The 19,698-nt window shown below is 41.7% G+C and overlaps 1 protein-coding gene across 3 annotated transcripts in view; it reads left to right on the forward strand.

Moving 5' to 3' along the window:
- The first annotated feature begins 6,309 nt into the window (after positions 1-6,309).
- Positions 6,310-19,698, forward strand: part of SLC4A7 (solute carrier family 4 member 7) — a 79,683-nt gene continuing 66,294 nt past the window's right edge. For all 3 annotated transcript variants that reach the window (XM_088521178.1, XM_088521176.1, XM_088521177.1), the window contains exon 1: positions 6,310-6,412. In XM_088521178.1, the coding sequence (XP_088377304.1) occupies positions 6,365-6,412 (48 nt within the window). In that variant the 5' untranslated portion in view covers positions 6,310-6,364. The remainder of the gene's footprint in view (positions 6,413-19,698) is intronic.

The following is a 19,698-nucleotide window of genomic DNA, read 5'->3' on the forward strand; positions in this document are numbered from 1 at the left end:
GATTTCCACGAGAGTCCCCTCGTGAGGAGGTTATAGCGTCAGTAATCCCTAATCCGATTTGCATTAGGGAATACACACAGGTCATTAGTAGCACAGTCTCCTTAAGGGTAATTACAACATAACAAAATGCGCGACATGAATTTGACTTGTAAATAAGCATTCCTTATATCCATGTTCCTCTGTCAGTGCCAGAAAAACAGAGATAGTGCGGATGGTAATAATGCATACATGCAGGTATTTCTTTTTAAGTGAGGGAGGAAGCAAAGTAGGCCACCCACTTCCTCCCCCAAAATATCACCAAGCTGTGTCTGGTGGGACGTGTAACCTCATTTGCATCAGCCACGTCCTTCATTAACAAACAGATTTTTCAATATACTTTCTATGCTCTGTAAGAAACAACATTCATATCTGTTCTCTCAGGAGGCCAGAAGAGAAGGATTTGCCTTCCTGACTTACTGACATACTCTTGTCAACTTTCTCTTTAATCTTCTTGACGAATTGCCTTCTAAAAATGAAGGTTTCCTAACTCTTATGGAGAAAAGAGAAATATATAGGATTATCATTGAACATATGAGTTGGAAAAGGGAATGAGTGGAATTGGAACTGGGAATGAATGGAATTGGTAATACATAGTAAACGCACTAAGTTTGGGAAAATTTAGTAAAACATTATCTTTCAATGTAATTAAATAATGTCTTAAGATTTTGATTTATTATTACAATTTATTTAAATATTAAATGGCTTTGACTTTATTATCTGAATATTATCTTTCCCCGTGTATCTTACTTCTCAAAGCTGACGTATCTCAAATATAGGAAAAAAAAAAACTAACCAAAGTTAAAAATGTTTTTGGCTTTTCTGTTGGTCAGAAAGCAGCCACCACAACAGCAAATTGAAACTCAGTACATTGTAAAGATTTTTCATCTGGAAAGGTAGTGACTGCACCAGTACAGTGTTTCCTCCCTTGGGAACAAAATTAAGCTATTGATAATGTACTGAGTTTGAAAGAATGGTTCTACTGATACAAAGTTCACAAAAAGTGATGTTAATGCAGATGATGTTAGAGATGTTTTTTAAAGGTAAGAAACTGATGGGTCCTCAGCTGAAGGTCTTGTAGTATGACACAATGAGGCAGAGATGCCAATGAAGGCATTTTATATTTAGATAATTGGCACATATTTAATTGGGTCTTCTGGAACAGAGTCCAGAGGATGTCCAAACTCATTTAGAAGTTGGCTTTCATCACACAGGTATGATTAAACTCCCTGGGGTAATGGAGGAGAAACTGTGTGGGAAGAATATGATCATCTAAAAGAGCCTTGTGGGAAAAGAGGATTTGGAGTCCCATATTGCACAATTTATCTCAGATACCTGGAACCCACGATATATGAATATATTTTGTATTTATTTGATATCTTCCTTTTAGGCATGTGAAAAAAAATTGACTAACCTTTAATAGTCTCCCTTGGCTGGGAGAAGGGTTTTAAAGGTTTAACACGGGACTTTAGGCTAACTAGTGCTATAATCAAGGGTGCTGATAGCTTTGATCTGAAGGTTAAAATATTAAAGAGAGATCATATATGGATAACAAGGCGTAAGTGTGGATGTGAAATGTGCAAGACCACAGGACTGGAAAGAGCTTCTTGGAAGCTCTTCTTGAAAGAGCATAAGTTTAGCCCTCTCCTACTGCAAGCATTTACATGGTAAAAGCTTTAATGACTACTTCAAGGCCTACCTTAAACAAGTAAGTTTCTTGCTTTCTCAAGGTTGCCTTAGATATGCTTTGAAAGGGTTCCTTAGACCTTCTTTCTCCTGGTGGCTAGAAACCTCTTCCAACCTGAATTGCTCCAACATTGTCTTTTCAGTTAAACAGCAGTTCCTTTTTGTGTCACAGGGAGAAAATGATGACGGCTACTAGAGAGCTAAGCACCAGGAAGGTGAACGCCAGGAAGGCCTCCTCAGGTGCTCAGCTGGACACGGAAATGCTGAATCAGAGCCTCAATCCAGAAAGCTCCTAAACATATGATTCAGTTGGAGGATGGATTTTACTGATTTTCTAGATAGGCAGATGAGGTTTCTTGAATTTTAGATATTGCACGCAACTGGCAAGGAGGAAGAAATTTAAGTTAATGTTAAAAATCAGTTGCATGTATTTTCAAATGTATGAAACTTAAATTTGCTTTGAAGTCTTTGGTTGCGATTACTGATAAGTGCAAAATGTGTTATCTGCATTAGATTACTCAGGTCAGGCATTATGTATGAGAATAGCTGTTCTTAAAGAGGAAATAGGTGGACACACAACCAAGACATTAGGTAGTTTGTCAATGGCCTCTCATACTATCTGATCATGGCCTTCTAAAATAGCCAGTTCCCACAGACTGGGGCTCTTAAATCCTCTTTCTGTTAGAGCTCTGTACCGAATTCAGTATTGCAACATATCTGGCAATGATTAGGCAACAGATTTTTCATTTCTATTCTTTTTTTTTTTAAGAGATACTAAAGTTGAAACAAATCTCCGTAGACTGAAAGCTCTTATTCATTTTGTAACCCCTCAAACACCTAATAGTTTTAAAATATATATTTGTCTTTTTTTTGTTGTTGATATTGAAGAAAAAGAAACATAGAGTCAGATGATCTTTTAAAATTCAGGAGAAAATAGGAGAGCAAATGAAATAGTAGTGATTTTATTTCCTTAGTAACCTGTCTTGACTTGCTATATGCCTTCCAAGTCTACTTTACTCATCTAAACCTGTACTCATTCAAACCTCTGACTATATTAATAGTGACATCACAATTTTGTTTATACTGAAATCTCTTTTGAGGGCATAAAAAGAACAACAGAGGTGGGTTTAGGAGAGGTATTGATTAGATTCCATATTTGGAATTAGGTAATTTAAGTATATCTCAAATATGCTGCACTTGTCCTGTACTCTGCATGTTTCTCAATCCATAGATCATGAACTTCTACGGACTGTGATTATTTCTTCATATGCATTTAAAAAACGCATAGAACAGTAAATTTTCTGGAAAGAAGCATGAACAACTTTCAAACCTAATTGAGATCTGTTTGTAGCAAAGTTGTGTCTTCATTTCCAAGGTTGGGAGTGAAGGAGGGAGGAAAAGGAGAAGAAGGAAATCAGGCGACTCTTGGTGGACCACTTACATTATCTGGTCAGGAGTACTGATGACCCACTTCTCCAATGCCATGCTAGCCTTGTCCAGCTCCTTCCATATATCAACTAATGTGTTAATAACATTTGCACTTATGCTTGTATGTTTAAGGCTCACCTATTTCTATTTCAACAAATCCTGCAGGAGGCTTTGGAGACTCAGCAGTTATGATCAGCTTGATATGAATAGAGGTTTCACTTTATTTTCTCTCAGGCAGCATGATCTGTGGGAAGCCAGGTTGGCCTTTTCTGCTATGGTTATATAGAGGATGACCTGATGGAATGCAGTGATCAAACAAGTTTTTCAGCTTAGCAAATGGCTGGGTGTCCACCTGCAGGTGTCTTTCTCAGCACAGTGTGCCAGAGGAAATGTGAATGCTGGGCCCTTCTTTTCACTGCACCTTGAGCTGTTTATGGGGTGTTCTCTGATACTGTGGAAAAGAGTGGTAGAGCATCTCTTTCTGTCTGAGGATGAACCCCTCTCTACAGATACGGGGGACAATGGGGAAGGAACATCTTTAAATGCCCACACCTAGCTGACATCTGTGTCAATAGGCTCCTGTCTCCTGTATGATGAGCTGACTAAAAATTCCTGTCACCGTGGCTGAGTTTTTACAAGTTTTGTCTGCTTTGACAAACCTCAGCAAATGTAGTTCTGCCACATGTGCTGGGAAGTCTTTACTTGAGACATTACCGTTGCCTGGACTGAGCCCCTGGAGAACTGAGTTCCTCTCTGTGTGGATGGTTTGTGTTCCTCCCAGTATCAAAGGAGGACCTCTGTGACATGCCACTCGAGGCAACTATTAAGCACTAATTATGACCACCCTGAGGTAGCTCAAATTACAGTTCATCCTCATTATACCCATGCTGTCTAGTGTAAGATCATTTTCCACAGTGTTTGAGCTGAAACTGCCAGTTCCTGGAAGAGGGAAGAATGGAGTGGGTCACGGTTATCCTCTAGATATACGAAGGTGCTGTAGCTTTGGTCATTATTTTTGTGACAGTTCTCCCAAGTGTTGTATTTTTCTCTAGTGTCTGTTCAAACTCAACTGAGATCTGATGCAATTTATTATCTTTGGTAGAAGTATATGTTAAGATTGCTCCTTTTTTAAACAGCTCTACACAGCTTGCCTTACTTCATACCTTTTGTATAACTTAGGCAGGTATAGCTTACACTAATGATATAGGCCTCAAAGGACAGGTTATAGCAGACCTCATGTAGGCCCATGCTAAGTCATTCGCTAAAAAGTTTCCTCCAAGTTGTCGGGTCAGGAGCACTGGCTTTGTAGGCAGGGTTGCATCTGTACCCTGTGCTATCCAATAGCGTGTATGTGCACCGTTCTGGCCAGACGTCTGCCCTGTGAGCTAGCATGATCTATAGGCCGACCAGTGCCTTTCTACTGAAAAGCACGACTAGCACTCCTGAAAAGAGTACTCATCTCCACCTGGCTCTTCTTATCCAGGTCCCAGCAAAAATTCAGGGGCATCCTGCTTGCCTGGGCCAACCTCCACAGAAAGTGGGTCTCAAACTATGCTACGCCTGCTGCTGGTAGGCAGCTGAAGAGGCCTGCTTGCCTCTACAGCCAGGTTTACATTTTTGCCTACAGGCTCTGCAGAGCCTCCGTTTACAGTGCTCTTAGTGGCTTACGCCTGGTGATGCCTGCATTCCTTTCACTTGCTGCTTCCAACGCTGCTGATAAGAACCATGGCCCTCTTATCTCCATTTGAGAGGGCCAGTTTGCAACCCAGCCTAATTCCTCTCCTTGCCTTGATATGTTTTCTGACCCTGATGTATTTTGCGTCAGTCAGCCTGCTTTTCCTTTTGCACTGCATCTCCTGCGTGTGACCTCAGTGTGATTCTGCAATCTCTGTGCCTCTCTCAGTGGTTCATTCAGACTTTGTCACTCTCAGAAGGCCAGCTAGGATTAGGCGAGCAGCGAAAGTCAAGTTACGGTATTTTCTCTCTGAGATTTCTAACTTGGTGTTCATGTGCTGTATATGGCAAACAAACGCTAAGCCTGAAGTTTCCTAAAAGCGGTCCGAAGTATTGGCCGTGTTGCACATGATCTGTAGCGCAAACCTATGGCACTTGCGGTACCTCTGCCCACCTTGTGCACACCAACTTCTTAAGGTGCTGTGCAGTGCTTCAGTGCTGGAGCTCTCACTGATAGCTCAGGTGCAGAAGCCCTGGCATCACAGGCTTCCTTCTTGCCAAGCAGGGATTTCAGCGTGGAACTGCCCCAAACTAGAGTAGCTGTAGCTAGGAGAAGGCACGAGTCATGAAGCCTGTTACCAAGCATAAGAAATAGGAAGCAATGGTTCATCCGCAGTGCCTGTGCATGTTCAGCCCCATCAGTACAAGATACTTCAGAAGTGAGTGACTTCAATGAGGGATGTAACCTTTAATGGCCAAAGTGCAAGTTCTCCCTTTCAGGCAAGTGTAAGTGTCCATATTTCTCTTAAAGGCTTCTACTAGAGAGAATCTTTACACAAGACAGCTGAAAGTATGTTGTGAGCACCCGCCCTTTTGAATAAAGGATTGGCGGAATGTTTATACAAGGGCAAATAATATTGTTTTTGGAAAGGAGTGATTTTTTAAAAAGAGAAAAATAAAACCAGCCTGAGGCAGGCACCTGGCATGGAAAAATTTCAGCTCGCCTGAGTTAAGTTAAAACGCTTGCAAGAGGCACGGGCAGCGGAGGTACGGGCGCTATGCAAGCAAGCGGCAGGCGGCCGCGATCGCCGGCAGCGCTCTCGGGCCGTGCCTGTAGTAACGCGCCGCCGCCGCCGGCGAGTGCCGGGCCGAGCGGTGCCCGGCGGCGGCAGCAGCAGCTTCCCCGGGGGCAGCGGCCGCGGACGAGCCGGGCCGGCTCCCGCTAACGGCCGCGCGGCCGCCGCGGGCACTGCCCGCTCCTCCCAACGGCCGCGGCGGGCGCGGGGCGGGGCGGCGGGCACGGGGCCGCCGCGCGCCCTCCCATTGGCGGCGGCGGCGCGGGCCGCGCGCGGGGCGGGGGCAGCGGCCGCGCCGAGTGGGTCTCGGCTCAGCCCGCGGCGCAGCCCAGCGCAGCGCTCGGCGGCTGCCGCGTCCCGTCCCGAGGGCACCGGCACCACCGGCCGCGGTAGCTCGGGGGTAGCGCCGGGCCCCGCGCGCAGCCCGCCTTCCTGCTCGCTCTCTTTCTGCGCCCGCCGCCGCGATGGAAGAGGAGCGGGCGGGCGAGCAGATGAGACCGCTGCTCACCACGGTAACGCGCGGCGCGGGCGCCCGGGGCGGCGGGGAGTGCGCACAAAGGAGGGCTGCCCTCGGGGAGGGCGCGGGTGGGCGGCCGCTTTGTGTCCCGGGTCCTCTTTGTGTCCCCCTCGAGCGGGGGAGGGCGCAGCCGGTGGCAGGGTCCCCCCTCTCCCCGTGCCCCCTCCCGGCGGCGCCAGGGTCGCCCCGGCCCCCGCAGGTGCGCGCGTGCCGGCCGCGTGCGCCCCCCGCCTCCTCCCCACGCGGTGGCCGTTAGTCCCTCCCCCGGTGACCGTTACCCCCTCCCCGCGGCCGCTGCTCCCCACCTCCCGCCGTTGGGCGGGGGTCTTTGTCCGCGCCGCCCGCGCGGGGCCTGGCCGCGGCGTGTGCCCGGCGGGAGGGACGCGGGGCCGGCCCCGCGCGCCGCCGCCTCCCCCGTCCTTTGTGAGCCCTAGCGGCGGCGGCCGCCCCTCGCCTCGCCTCGCCCCGCCGGCCGCCCCCTCCTCCTCCTCCGCGGCGCCTCTGACGAGTTCCTGGGCGCGGGGGGAGCGCGCACGCATGGCCGGCCGGCTTCCCATGTGGGCGCCCGGCCGGGCGGCGAGTTCCCGGGCGGCTCGAGCACTTCTGCAAGCGGCGGCGGGCGGGGAGGCGCGAGGCTCATTTCCTCCCAGGGCCCGTGGCGAAGTAAAACAGACATGTGTTGCCTTTACTTCCTGCGCCGCTGAGAAATACATGTGGCTCCACAGTTGTAATTTCCCCTCCTGTCAGATGACTCAAGGTCTGGGGTTTGTTAATGAGCCTCTGTGTCCTTACGCTGATGCTCCTCTCCAAGGCGTTTTCCAAGGTGTCACACAGCGGCTGCTTTTTAATGCCTCAGGAAGAGGGATGTGTGCTTTTTTTTTTTTTTTTTTAAACACAAAGTGTGCTGTGATAGACAGAGAAACAGCCCCAGAAACAACACGGAACGCACCCTAGTTTTCACCTCTTTTTTTTTTTTTTCCGTTACTTTTCAAGGAGAGACTTGAGTCACATTTGATAAAATTGGCAATCTAATGAAGCTCTTGCTTCCTGTGACATCAATGTGTTTAGTGTTTCCTTTGTTATAACAGGACCTTTGGTAATTTACAGGCTTAAAGATCCACAAATATTACGTCTTCCTTGGATTCTTCCTGTGTTTGTGGTCTTCAGAAACTACTGCAATTGCTTACCTCCAGGACCTTGGAAATCTACCCACTTCTCCATGGGCTTGTCTTTGCAATAAAAAGGCTTGTTCCTAATCCGTGTTATCTTGTTCAAAATACTTTCAGTGAAAGCAAGCTGTTTTTTTAGTTTTAATCCACGTTAAAACTACCTTACTTCTGTGTCAGTCTTGTTAGCTGTCAGGAGAATTCTCCTCTTTTGTAACTAGATACAAGGCTATATGTAGCAAGTTGCAGAATCTTTGGGATACAGGTGTGTGGTGTTAATGTGAAAGATGCTCATGTGGTTAAAGCTTGATTGGAGGACCACTGTAAGTGGCAAGAAAGTTGGGGTGTGCAGAGTGGTATTCAGAAGATAACTGTACCTGGTACAAAGTGAAATGGCCAGATACATGTGAAAGAGAAGAATAGAAAGATTAGTAGGAACTCGAGGAGAAAAAAAAATGCACATCTAATGCACCACTGCATCACACCAATAGTTGTTTTGTGAGATTTCATGTGTAAGAGGCATGCTTACTGGTATGATACTGCCGCCAAAACTCGAGTAGCTTTGACCATGTAACTTAAGTTATTTTGTTTTCCAAGTGGCGTAGGCCATCCTGTGCTTCTGCTAGTACAGGCCGTACTACTCTTGGAAGAGTTTACTGGAACGGCTCTGCTTCCATAGATTCTCAGAGATCTCTTTGTAAGATGACAGGCTTTGTAAGAAGCATGAATGCAGTCTGAGGAGTTAGTGCTGCTTAAAACCACAAAAAGAAGCATGATCAAACAAATGGCTCCCCAGCTCTTCTTTTTCTTCCTTCTCCAGTGTAGGTAAGGGGGGCAAGTTAGATAATTCTGTGCTAATGGACTATTAGGTAGAAATAAGCGAGTTGTGGTGCTTCTTGTGCAGAGAAGCACCTCTGTTGATCAGTTTCTCTTCCTGCTGGATCAATTTCCTAAAAAGTATGAAAATACTTCCTAAACCGCCTTGTTTTGTGTTGTAGGTCTAGTCTTAAAAGAATAGAGCCATCAAGTGGTTTAGGACACTTGTATGTTTAGGAAGCTGGTTGCTTGGCAAAGTAAACGCATGTGTGTGGCGGGGGGATCAAATGCCTCCCATAATTAATACAACCAGAAGGAATACAACAGAAAGCAGATACATCACTGCGGAAGTCCATGGTTCTTTCAAAACCTTACATACTGCAAGCATCTCTGCTCCCACTTTTCAGGAAAGATGCATAGCTTAGGAGATGACAAAGGGAAGGATAGCGAGGGTGATCAGAGGCAGGAATTAGCTCCTGGGTGTTTGAATAGGCTGGGACTTGGAGGTGGAGCCAAGATGCATTAGAGCTCTGTAATGCAGAGCTATGAAGAGGGTAGATGGAGATGAAGCAAGCAGCGAAGTTAGCTCCATGAGGTAGGAGATGCCAACTGAAGCTGATAGGAGCTCACTTCAGAGTACACAAAAGGAGGTGGTTCTTCACTCTGGGCAGGAATTTTACTGGTACACTTTCTAAACAGCTTGTATAGGAGAAGTTTGCATGGACTAGGGTAGAAATTGGAGAAGAATTTGGAGGAGACATGCATTGAGGTTAATAAATGAATGAACATCAGCCTCAGGAAATCTGAGCTGAAAATAGCTGGAGGTTGGAAGAGCATAATGGAGAGGTGTTGTACAGTGTATTCATGACTTGTTCTTCCTCTTCCCTCGACACCTACTTTTTTTTTATTTTTTTGGTTTGCTTAAGTTATGTGTGTGTGTAAGAGTAGTGCGTTATCATTTTGATTTTTACCCAGTGGTGAGTTTGACACTGCACCTATGATCTTTGCTCTAGTTTCATATTTTTGTCATTGTGATATTCATCACTGGAGAGTGGTGGCTTTTTTTGTTGTTGTTTGTTTTTGTTGTTGTTGTTGTTGAGAAGGCATCAACAGCCACCACTTCTGTTCTCTACTGTGTGTTCTTAGTCTCTAACAGCCTAAGCGCAGATTTTGAAATACCAGGTGTAGCTGCAACTTGTCTGCTTACAGACAGCATGGTTGTAATTCAAGGGAGCCCTGGCTGTGGACATCCAGGTTCCTTGTGCAAGCTGCTCTTCTGTGGTGTTTTTAAGTGGGGGCGTGTGAATGTGGTGCCTCTTGCATTTGGTGAAAACAGAGATTGGTACACCAGAAATGGAAGAGATGAGTCTCATTGTGGAAAAATAATCCCTAGTTGCGAAATCTTTCGGAGACTGGATAGAAGGACCTTCAATTTTAGGTTTAAATAAGAAACCATCATATAGTTTCCGTATGTTGCATAATCAACCAGATTATTTATTTTCCTCTTACAGAGCAAGGTGCTCTGGAGAATTCAAAATTCTCTCTTTGACTTATGCTTACCACTGTTTCACTGAGGTGGGTAAAGTAACAAGGGTGCCTGGGGTATGGACATTAATTTCTAATCATGATGATTTAGAAAGTCTGTTGCAAGCAAGGATGCAATAGAGGGGATGAAAGTAAGGATAAAAAACACTTCGTGGATATTTGTATCAAACATTTCTATATGAAACCACAATATGTTTTCACGTCAGATACAATTATTTAATATTTGCAGCAGCATAAGTAGCATTTAGAAAGAACTTGAATTTCAGTTCTATCTCTATTTTGCAGGTATTTCCATAAGATATCTGTATGCTGCTTTTAATAAAAAAGACAATAAAGCAGATTTGTTTGCTTTATATTTGGTACTGCCTCATGTATACTCCCTGAGTAATGGGAGCACATTGTGTCTCTTGATGGAAAAGTGGGTCACACTTCTTCATGGAAAAAAATGACTTTTTTTTTTTTGATTTCCTTTCTATTATTTTTGTTTTGGGATGGGAGGGTGGGTCTGGACATAGAAGAAAAGGCTTTATTTTATTCATCTCAGCTAACTTCTCTGAAACTTCATTGATATGAGATGGATTTTCTTTTGGAATGCAATGGGTGGTCCTGGAGGGCATATTTATTTACTTATTTATTTTCTTTTTTTCTCCCCCTCTGTTGCCTAATGAATGAAATTCAGCTAGTGAGGCCATTTCCTTGTCAACCTCCTGCAGATGACTCCTGAAAGATGTCTCGAGAATCTCTGATCTGTGTTTTCCAGACCTGTGGTTGTGGTACAGATGCAGGGATGCAGCTCAGAGTGAGTGGGGTGGGGGCGTGTGTGCGGCAAGTCCTCCTGAAGCCTGGCACATGTGTGGTACCCTGGGAAGTAGCCCTGCGTTTAATCAGGTGTGATAACTGTTGGTGCTCTTTGAACATTATTGTCTATGGTTTCCCCTTTTTTTTTTTTTTTTTAAATTTCCTCCCTTTATGCGGTCTCTTTTTTATTCAAATGTTGGAAAGTGGACTGTATTTATGTGTAAGATGAAGTATTGTGTCTGTAATGGAGGCTTTGTGATTTTTTTTTTTTTTTTTTTTTTGAATTCTGGGGGGCTCTTTGTCCGTTAGTGTCATATTTTAAGTTCTGAAGTATAAGATCGTAGGGAGAACGGAATCTGGCATCAAAAGTTGGCACTGCCACATTCAAGGAGGCTTTTATTTTAAATCACTGTGCTGATGATAATAGAAGCGCTAGTGGCTCTTGTTGGAGAAGGGCAATCTTCCAGGGCTCTCCATCTGGCTTTCCTAGGCAAACCATTGCAGTAACACTCTCTGCCAGATGTCACTGAAGAGGCCATTAATGTGCTTCTGCTTTTTCCAATTTAACTGTATGATTGGCTTTTTTTTTTTTTTTTTTTAAGCTGTGTGTGTGCCTTATAAGGTGGGGTTTAGACTTGCCTTTTCAACAGTGGTCGTGTTGCAATTGCAGCTTCAGGTTTTCATGTTAGGCGGGATTTGAAGACTGTTCCAGATAGAAGCTCACTTCACTAACAGAATTCATCATCTCAGTGGGGTCTCTCCATCTTCTTGTCCTGATGTAGTTAGTGCCTCATATTCCAACTTTACAGATTTTTTTTAAAAAAAAAAAAAAAAAACCTTGATGGTTTGAGGAGTGTAGGTTAACATAAATCTGAGCTACCCAAAATAAAAATGTATAAAACTGCGTGAAAATTAGCCTAAAGATTGGAATCCTGCTGGAGATTATGGCTCAGTTTAGTAATAAAAAGCACAAAATGATTCTCCTTTTCAAGATAAAAGCTTTCGTATAATGTCATGTTTATATTTCAAAGGAGTACCAGGTTTTAAGTGACAGCTAGAGTGGAATATATGATTTGAAAATCAAGCTTGGGTCTAGTTACAGCATTTCAGATAGCTTGGCAGTGTTGTCCAATTGCATAGTGCACCTCTTGGGTAGCTGCTGAAACCTTTTGATAGGTAAATCCAAGCTTAGAACATGGATGTGGTACTTTGTACGCAAGAATGCGGGTAACATCAATGCAGTAAAACAAAATTTTACAATGTTGACTACCTTATATCTTTCCACATATCTTGGGTAATTTCTAGAAACTAAATACTATAAAAGCTCCTTTTTTGGTGTGTGTGATTATTGGCCTCTTCTTTGACTTTTTCCTCCCTGATAGTAATTCAACTGAGAGGAGAATATTATGCAGGTACCTTTTTTTTTTTCTTTCATATTAGTATAATGTTGTATTCCCTTTATAGCTGGACAAGGATAACTGAGAGGATATCTGTACTGCAGAATGGAACACAGCAGAGTAAGCTCTCCTCACTGACAAGTCTGCGGTATCTGACTGAATGCTGGATCTCTGGAAGTTAAAGCAGTACGGTTATATGGCGGTATGACAGTGCCTCTGATAAATAGCTTGGAGAGAGAAGTTGATTAGCTGCTCGTAGCATCTCGCTGACCTGCATCTGTAACTTCTGGGAGAGAAACTGCTCAGAAATTTCTGTACTGCACTCTTCATGAGCTATAGACTTGGTTAGTGTACTACCTCATAGACACCTGCACCATGAGCTATGTCCTTGATCATTTCTCAGTCAAGTTACTGCCATTAGCTGTGTACACTGGCAGTCTTTTTAAGTTCTTCCTAAGTTGCCCATAGCTTTCCTAAACTTGAGCTTTCCTTAAGCTTCAGTGGATAGGAAATAAAGCTAAGGTATGTAAGTTGATAGTTAAGTAGTACTTAAAATTTTACCAGTAATTGGTAAAATATATTACTATAACATACAAAAACATAATAACACTTTCATAAGAACTGTAGAATGCCTCAGTGAGTATTGTCATGCCTTTAGTTTGTTACATTCTGGAAAAACAAAGTTTGGGAACACCTCAAATAATTTTAGTAAGACAGATATCTAGCCAAAATTCTGAAATTGTGATATGAATAAAATTTTATAAGTAAGTAGATGCACAGTAGAAAGCACTATAAGTATACAAATTGCTTAACCTTATGGATCAGTAAAAGTCAGAGTAGTTTAGCTGGTATTTAACTTTGAGCTATGAGATATAAAGGATTTCTGGAAACTGCCTGCAAAGTGCTTGAGGTGCATCAGCACCTTTCATATTCCCCCGTGGAGGTACAAAACTGAGAATATTGATTCTTCTACAGAATTTATTACATTGTCTACAGTAATATAGTAATATATAGATATGTGTTTCTAAATATACATTTGCACAATTAGCAGCAGCTGAAATATACAATATTGTTTTAAATAAGCATATTTGCATTTAAAAAGTCAGTCTTGATGTCCTAGAGGCTCTGCTGTGTGTTATATTAGTTAGTTACACAAGCTTTCCAAATCCATCTCACCAGATTATATCAATGGTGATTAAAAAGGATCAGCTATTTAAGTGCCACATTAGCTTGTGCTTGGTACCCACTGAGCTCTGATTTTCACAGGTAGTTAAAATTATTGCTATTTATTGACTAGTGTTAGTGTAGTCTGTGATGAGTATGAAATGTTTATTTTAACCAGTAGATGGAGCCATTTTAGTTCGATACCTGTCAGCATCCCTCTTTACATAAAGATTTTTAAAAGTGTGGGGTTATTAAGTCTGTTCCGTTACTTTGTCTTTAGAATATTGTCCATAATTACTTAATCGTTTTTTTTGTCTCCAGAGAAGACCATACATTTCATCCTCCCAATTTCAGTGTTAGGAGGCTATGTCGTTTTCATCAATGTGTGAAAAAGAGGGTGTGCTTGTGCTTGGTGGGTATTTCAGTTATTTCTTTAAGTATAGTAATATGAGTGGAACCTCGCACTCTTTATAGACCTTGTGTTGCCTGTTGATATCCTTAAGAATATCATATGCAATATCAAATATATTTTTTTCTATAATCTCTTAGTTAAAATGACTCAAAACTGTATAATGGAGTGGTTTTTCGATCTGAGTATATTGACACAAATTGTCTTAATCACTGAAGCAGAGTTGAGCTGCTTCGTATCCCTGAAACACTCCTGACATTAATTTTATGAAGTGCCATTTAGCAGAAGTATTTGCAATGTTCTGCATGTCATATTGTCTCATACCCTCTCACAGCAACTGCTTATTTTCTAAAAGATGCCACTTATGTTTTTCTTGGTTTTATGATTCTTTGTCTATTTTGATGAAGTAAGCAAATTCTTATTTGCTTTAGTGCATAGTACTATGTACTGTACTTTAGTACTATAGCTGATGGACCCTCCCCTCTTTTCCCCATCTTCAAATCTTCCTCACTGAAGACTGTCTTTTTGGTAAACAAAGGCAATGAGAAGAGTAGGACCTCATTGAAAACTTCATTTTGAATTCTTGTCACATGTGGTATTTTGTGAGGTCTTCCCCAGGTCCCTCCTGGGACAGATCCTAGAACTTCTGGTGACTCAGTTGTGATGAATTTTATGCCTGCTTCTTGTTCACTGTCATGGGAAGTTTAAATTTTCTACAAATGAGGTGGAATGAATACTGGCATTTTTTTCATACGACATAGTTGTGCAGAAAGGCATCTAGACTTCTGTTGATGGCAGTATGGCTGAAGCTCAAACTTTTTAACTGGAACCTTTTAGTTTGGGGGAAAAAAAAAAGGACAAAGTCTTCAAACTGGGCATCTCTTGTCAAACAGCTGCCCTTACATTAGAATTTTTGATACCTGTCTCTGGACGAATGGAAACTTCTGTGAATAACATCCATAAGGACAGAGTTTAAAAGAAAGTTTCAAGACCTGCTTTCCTCACCCACAAATTCTAATGTATGTAGGAATTCTGCTGATTGTTCTGTTACTCAGCCCTCTGTGCTTGCGTGTGCTTGCTCTTTGATATACAGCATAAATACATACAGATGTATGTATATATAAAAGAGTATGCTGTACTACTGGGGTTTTGTACTATTGAGGATTGCCTTTATGTAAGGAGAATTGAAGATTCATCTGAAAATTTTATTGAGTGATTATTTTTGTCATCATCTTCTAATGATTGGCGCACATGTGCATAAAGAGTGCATCTGTGGACAGCACATCCTAAAAAGCTATGCTTGCCCAAAGTGTAAAATGAGGGTTGTTACTTTTTTCCCAGCGCTGTTCTCAGAGGTTGTGCAGTGTGTTCCTGCGTAGCTGTGCCTGGCCACTCGGCACCTCAACACAGGTGACCCTGCATTTCCTTCAGCCCACTTTTTGAGGGACACATTGGGTCAATATTATTTTAGCAGTATTGTAAACTTACTTACAATGTACTGACTGTTACTTGAGTGAGATAGGTATTCATTGTCCGTTGCTAATGGTTGTCAAGAGCTTTTCAGTTGGCTGATGCAGTTTCATAATTTTACGGCTTCTGAGTATCAAGGAACCAAACAGCAGAATTTTATGTTTATATTTGGTCACGTCATGCACCTGTATGGTATATATGCCTTTTTTTTAACCTTGAAAAAATTAACAAGGTATTTGTTAAATGTTGTGTAGAGAAAAGTCTGCCACATTGAAGATGCTTTTTGTTAAAATGCCTGCATTTTATTATCGTCTTTTCCTCTGTGTTCTCTACAGGCATAACTTGCTGCAGATGGACGCTTCAATGTTTTGGTCTGTGTTCTGGGAATTGTTCTTTTTACCTCTGTCTCACACTTTCCCTATAGAGGGTCTTACTGAAAAGTGCTACCAGTGCTAGAAAAAATTGGAGTATTTCCATAGTTGCTTCCCCAGAAAGAGTGAAACAATATTCCCTATTGTAAATGTTCTAGGTTTTGGAATTGTGATTTCTTTCTATAATTGTCTTGGTTCTTTCCCAGTGTGTCAGAAAATTCAGCATGCCCACTAATTCTGTTCTTTGGAATTCTCTGCATAATTGCTCAATATAGAGAGTTGTCCAGTAACTTTACAATTAGTAATTTGTCTGGACACCCTTTGGGGATTTTGGAGTGGAAAAAAAAGGTTGTTTTGCATTGTTTCAGTCCTGTTTCTTTAGAATTTTTGCATGAATGTAATAATTCTAGTACTGTAAGGTACCCTTGAGTTTGTCACTTTTTTGTTCTTTTTGTTTTTTTTTGTTTGTTTGTTTTTGTTTGCTTGAGAAACTAATCTTTAGGAACATTAATTTGAGATAGTCTTCAGTGCATATGCATATTTTTGCCTTCTCAAGATTCTCCATTGTGAACCTGGTTGCCCAAACTTGTTTTCTGCTATAGCCATATCTTTTCTGAACATTCATTTTAGATTTTGATTTATTTTACCCATACAGGCTCTGCGGTCTTGCTGCTGTGTGATTGAGCTAACTCGCTTGCTGTTGTGTGTTTGAGCGAACTGTTAGCATTTGCCTCACTTGGACATAACTTAAGATTTTGAACAATGCTTTCTTGCTCCTAATAGCCTGTTACACCGATTTTAGGTGTATTAGTTTCTCTTTTGGTCTTTTTTTGAGACATTTACTTTGAGACTTGGGTGCGATATCTTTAAGTACATCTCTAATTTGCCTGCAAGGATTTAATTTCACGAAAGGGAACTTCATATTAAAAGAAAAATGTTTGTTAAAAAGACACTTGAAGTGCAGCTGGTTTTTTATTTTTATTTATTTAAGTCATGCAAAGATGATGAATCTATGCATGGTGACAGGAAGCCGTTAGGTGCTGATGTTGTGAATTAGCTTCTCTACAGAGCTGTGGACCAAATCAAGAATAGTTTGCACTTCTGTAGGTTTTCTCACTAACCTGTGAAGTCAAAGTATTGATGGCCATCTCTTCAGTTAACATGCTAAACAGTAAGGTGGGATTTTTAAACTAATGCTAAGATTTATTGTTCCCTTGTTTCTAGTTTGCAACTGGTGATTTTTTTTTTTTTTTTTTTAAGATTGTGTTTAGGTTGCTGCTTGTTTTAAGCCTAGTGTTTTGGTATCATTTTTTCCTTTGGCTTGTGGAGCCCTATTGTGAGGTTATACTGTTATGTAAGTGCATGCTTATTTTAAGTGTGCGTGTTTATTTTAAGTGTAAGCATATGCATTTCTTTAACATGTCACACATATTTCCAGACAGGCTTAGTGTACGAAAAAGGAAATGAGAAAGTTCTTAGTCAAGAGCCGTGACTGGGAGTACTATTGAGGGTAAATATCTTCATTTTGTATGTATTAAATTATTACACCCTACAAGCCATGCATTTCAAAGCTGTTTATATAAAAACAAACAGAGAGCATCTGATAACTGTTATGACTCATTTAAGGAAGCGATAAAACTCAAGAATAACAGAGAGCCTTTCCTCTTTCAGCTTGACTTTTTTACTGAAGTTGTTGGACTGGTCTGCGTTCAGACAGTTATCAAAAAGGAAATTAGTAAAGCAAATATTGTTGTCTTATTTGGTTGAATTACAAATACTAGGCTAGATATAGCATGGAATTTCACATTTCAGTTTCTGAGTAGAGTGTATTGAGAGGTTCTGAACAGTTTAATTTTAGATTGTAAGTACAAACAAATTTATTCAAACTCTTCTGACTTATTGTAGAAATTGTATACCAAGAAGCTATTGTTATAAAAAAGTAATGATCTTTTTTCGAAATTGTAAATTCCTTTCCAGTAAGGATTTATTGTCTAGTGTCCTTTGCTAGTTTGCTTGTCCTTGTTTTTATTAAATTACACAACTGTATACGATTCTGCACATGATAAGAATAAATATTCTTCAGTCTTGCATTACGCCAAGATACAGCTCGGTAGGGCTTCAGCTGGGGCAGATCACAAAGTTGATACAGTGAGCATTTATTTTTAAACTAAGTAAAGTTGTGTAGATCCAAGTCTCTAGAAGAGAGGCCCTGAAGCAAACCCACTGAAAAATTGAGCCCCAGTATAGAGAACAAAATTAAATAGCTGTAGAGTCCTACCTTATTTTTTTGTCTTGATTTAGAGAAAGTGTTCTTCTATACACTCTGTAGTCCACTCTGAAACTATTTTGTCTGTTTCTGTCCCCACCAGAGTACTTTTGAGCTGTTTGCCAAATGGTTCTTAACCTTTTGTTCGACATGATTAAATGTACTTAAATCATGGATCCATTTATAGACATAAATGCTTTCCAGTTGTGTATAATTTATCTCTTGTACAATTAAAGTATGCTTGGTGGATAACCTAATGGTTTATAGACTATGGCTGTGCTCTTCCTTAACTATTGGTTGAAAGCCTTAACAAATAGTGCTAGTTTAAGGCTTTGAATTTTTTGAGCATGAGTAAGTTGCTTTCGTGTTGACAGCACAAATGTAAAACAAAATACAAGAGGAGAGTGCAAGAAATTTGATACACCTGAGGTTTCCCCCCACAAATCCAGTTATGTTTTCAATGCACAGAGCTGTTTGCAGATCCGACAACTTATGTTAGAAGCCTCAGACTAGCTACTGATCCTCATTTTCCTTGTAATTCTCTGACTGAAGGCAATTCAAAACCAATTTTCCTATGTATGCATTCAGAATAATGTGCCAATTTTGAACACAAAAAGCAATATCCCAGTTGCAAAGGCATAGTGAAGATGAAAAGTGACAATCTGTTGCAGGGAAAATATTATCTGTAAATTATGGTTAGTCTCTGCTAATTGTAAATATACTCATGCATGGCTAATGCCATCTGCACAGCAATGTGCTTGGTCATGGCTCTGTTGTTAGTGCGTGGTAGCAAAGGGGCTCAGCTGTTTCTTTGCATCTAGGAGTATAATTTGAATCCTCAGTCCAGTTTTTGGAATCCTGGCTCCCAGAGGTCTAGGAACTATGGAGATTAATGTGCCTATGTTAACTAGGTGGTAAGTATTATAAATTTAATAGAATGGGATCTGTAACTGTTTAAAGAAAGGCAAACCAAAATATTGCAGTGTCTGTTTCTCATTGGTGGTGGTGCAGACTTACTCTAACTCGTTTGGTATGTAGGATTTTAGCAACTCCTGATATAGCAAATAACTTAGAACGCGCTGTGGTTCTTAAATAAGGTGACTAACTTTTCTCTGTCACAGTCAGTGGTTTGTTATGTGCCAAATATTTACTGTGTTTGCATTATACTAAGAGGCCGAGTGTCTAATGGTTATGAAGTTCTGGAGCCTGGAGGCAGTGTGAAAGTGAGAAATTGCACCTTAAAGCAGCAGTCGTAAGAGCAACTGTGCTTCTGCCAGATTATATTTCATTGACTTCAGGGTGTGAAGTGTGTGCAATTTACCTGCTAACCCATCTGTGTCACTGATCTTCAGCCCTGTGTGTTTCACTGGGGATGAGGAGGTAGGTCAGCACTTGAAAAACTTTCCTATGGAAGAGTACGTTTACATATGTTTAACTTAAGCTTTCAGACAAAGGGCTCTTAGGAGATGTGTGCAGGGTTTGGTAACCATTGGAAAGGTGGTAGGTGTCAAGCAAGCAGGGCTGTAGTCCTGCCTTTTGCCAGAAGAGGCTGCTGCTCAATCTCTTGATTCCTGTTGGTGGTGCCTGTTGTGGGGAGAGCTGCTGATGTCCCTTCCAGGTTGGAGCCAGAGGATGCAGTGATGGCCAGGGAGCCAGGAAAGTGGGCACTCTTCAGAAACAGCTCCTAAAGAGAGATGGCAGGGTCTTCAAACAGGTGCTTAATTATTTTAGAGAAACAGGCTTCACAGGTGGCAGAAGCCAGGGAAGCATCTGATCAATGGCAAGGCAAATGTCAGGGCTGGGAGCAGTGTTGAGTGGCAGGGAACAATGGGGTTTTTTGTACAGAAAAATCCAGAAGAACCTTAAGAAGAGTGTGTGA

The sequence above is a fragment of the Tinamus guttatus genome, unplaced genomic scaffold, assembly GCF_059628265.1.
Source record: "Tinamus guttatus ecotype Peru unplaced genomic scaffold, ASM5962826v1 Tinamus_guttatus_pri_ptg000115l, whole genome shotgun sequence".
In the NCBI taxonomy this organism is placed as follows: Eukaryota; Metazoa; Chordata; class Aves; order Tinamiformes; family Tinamidae; genus Tinamus; species Tinamus guttatus.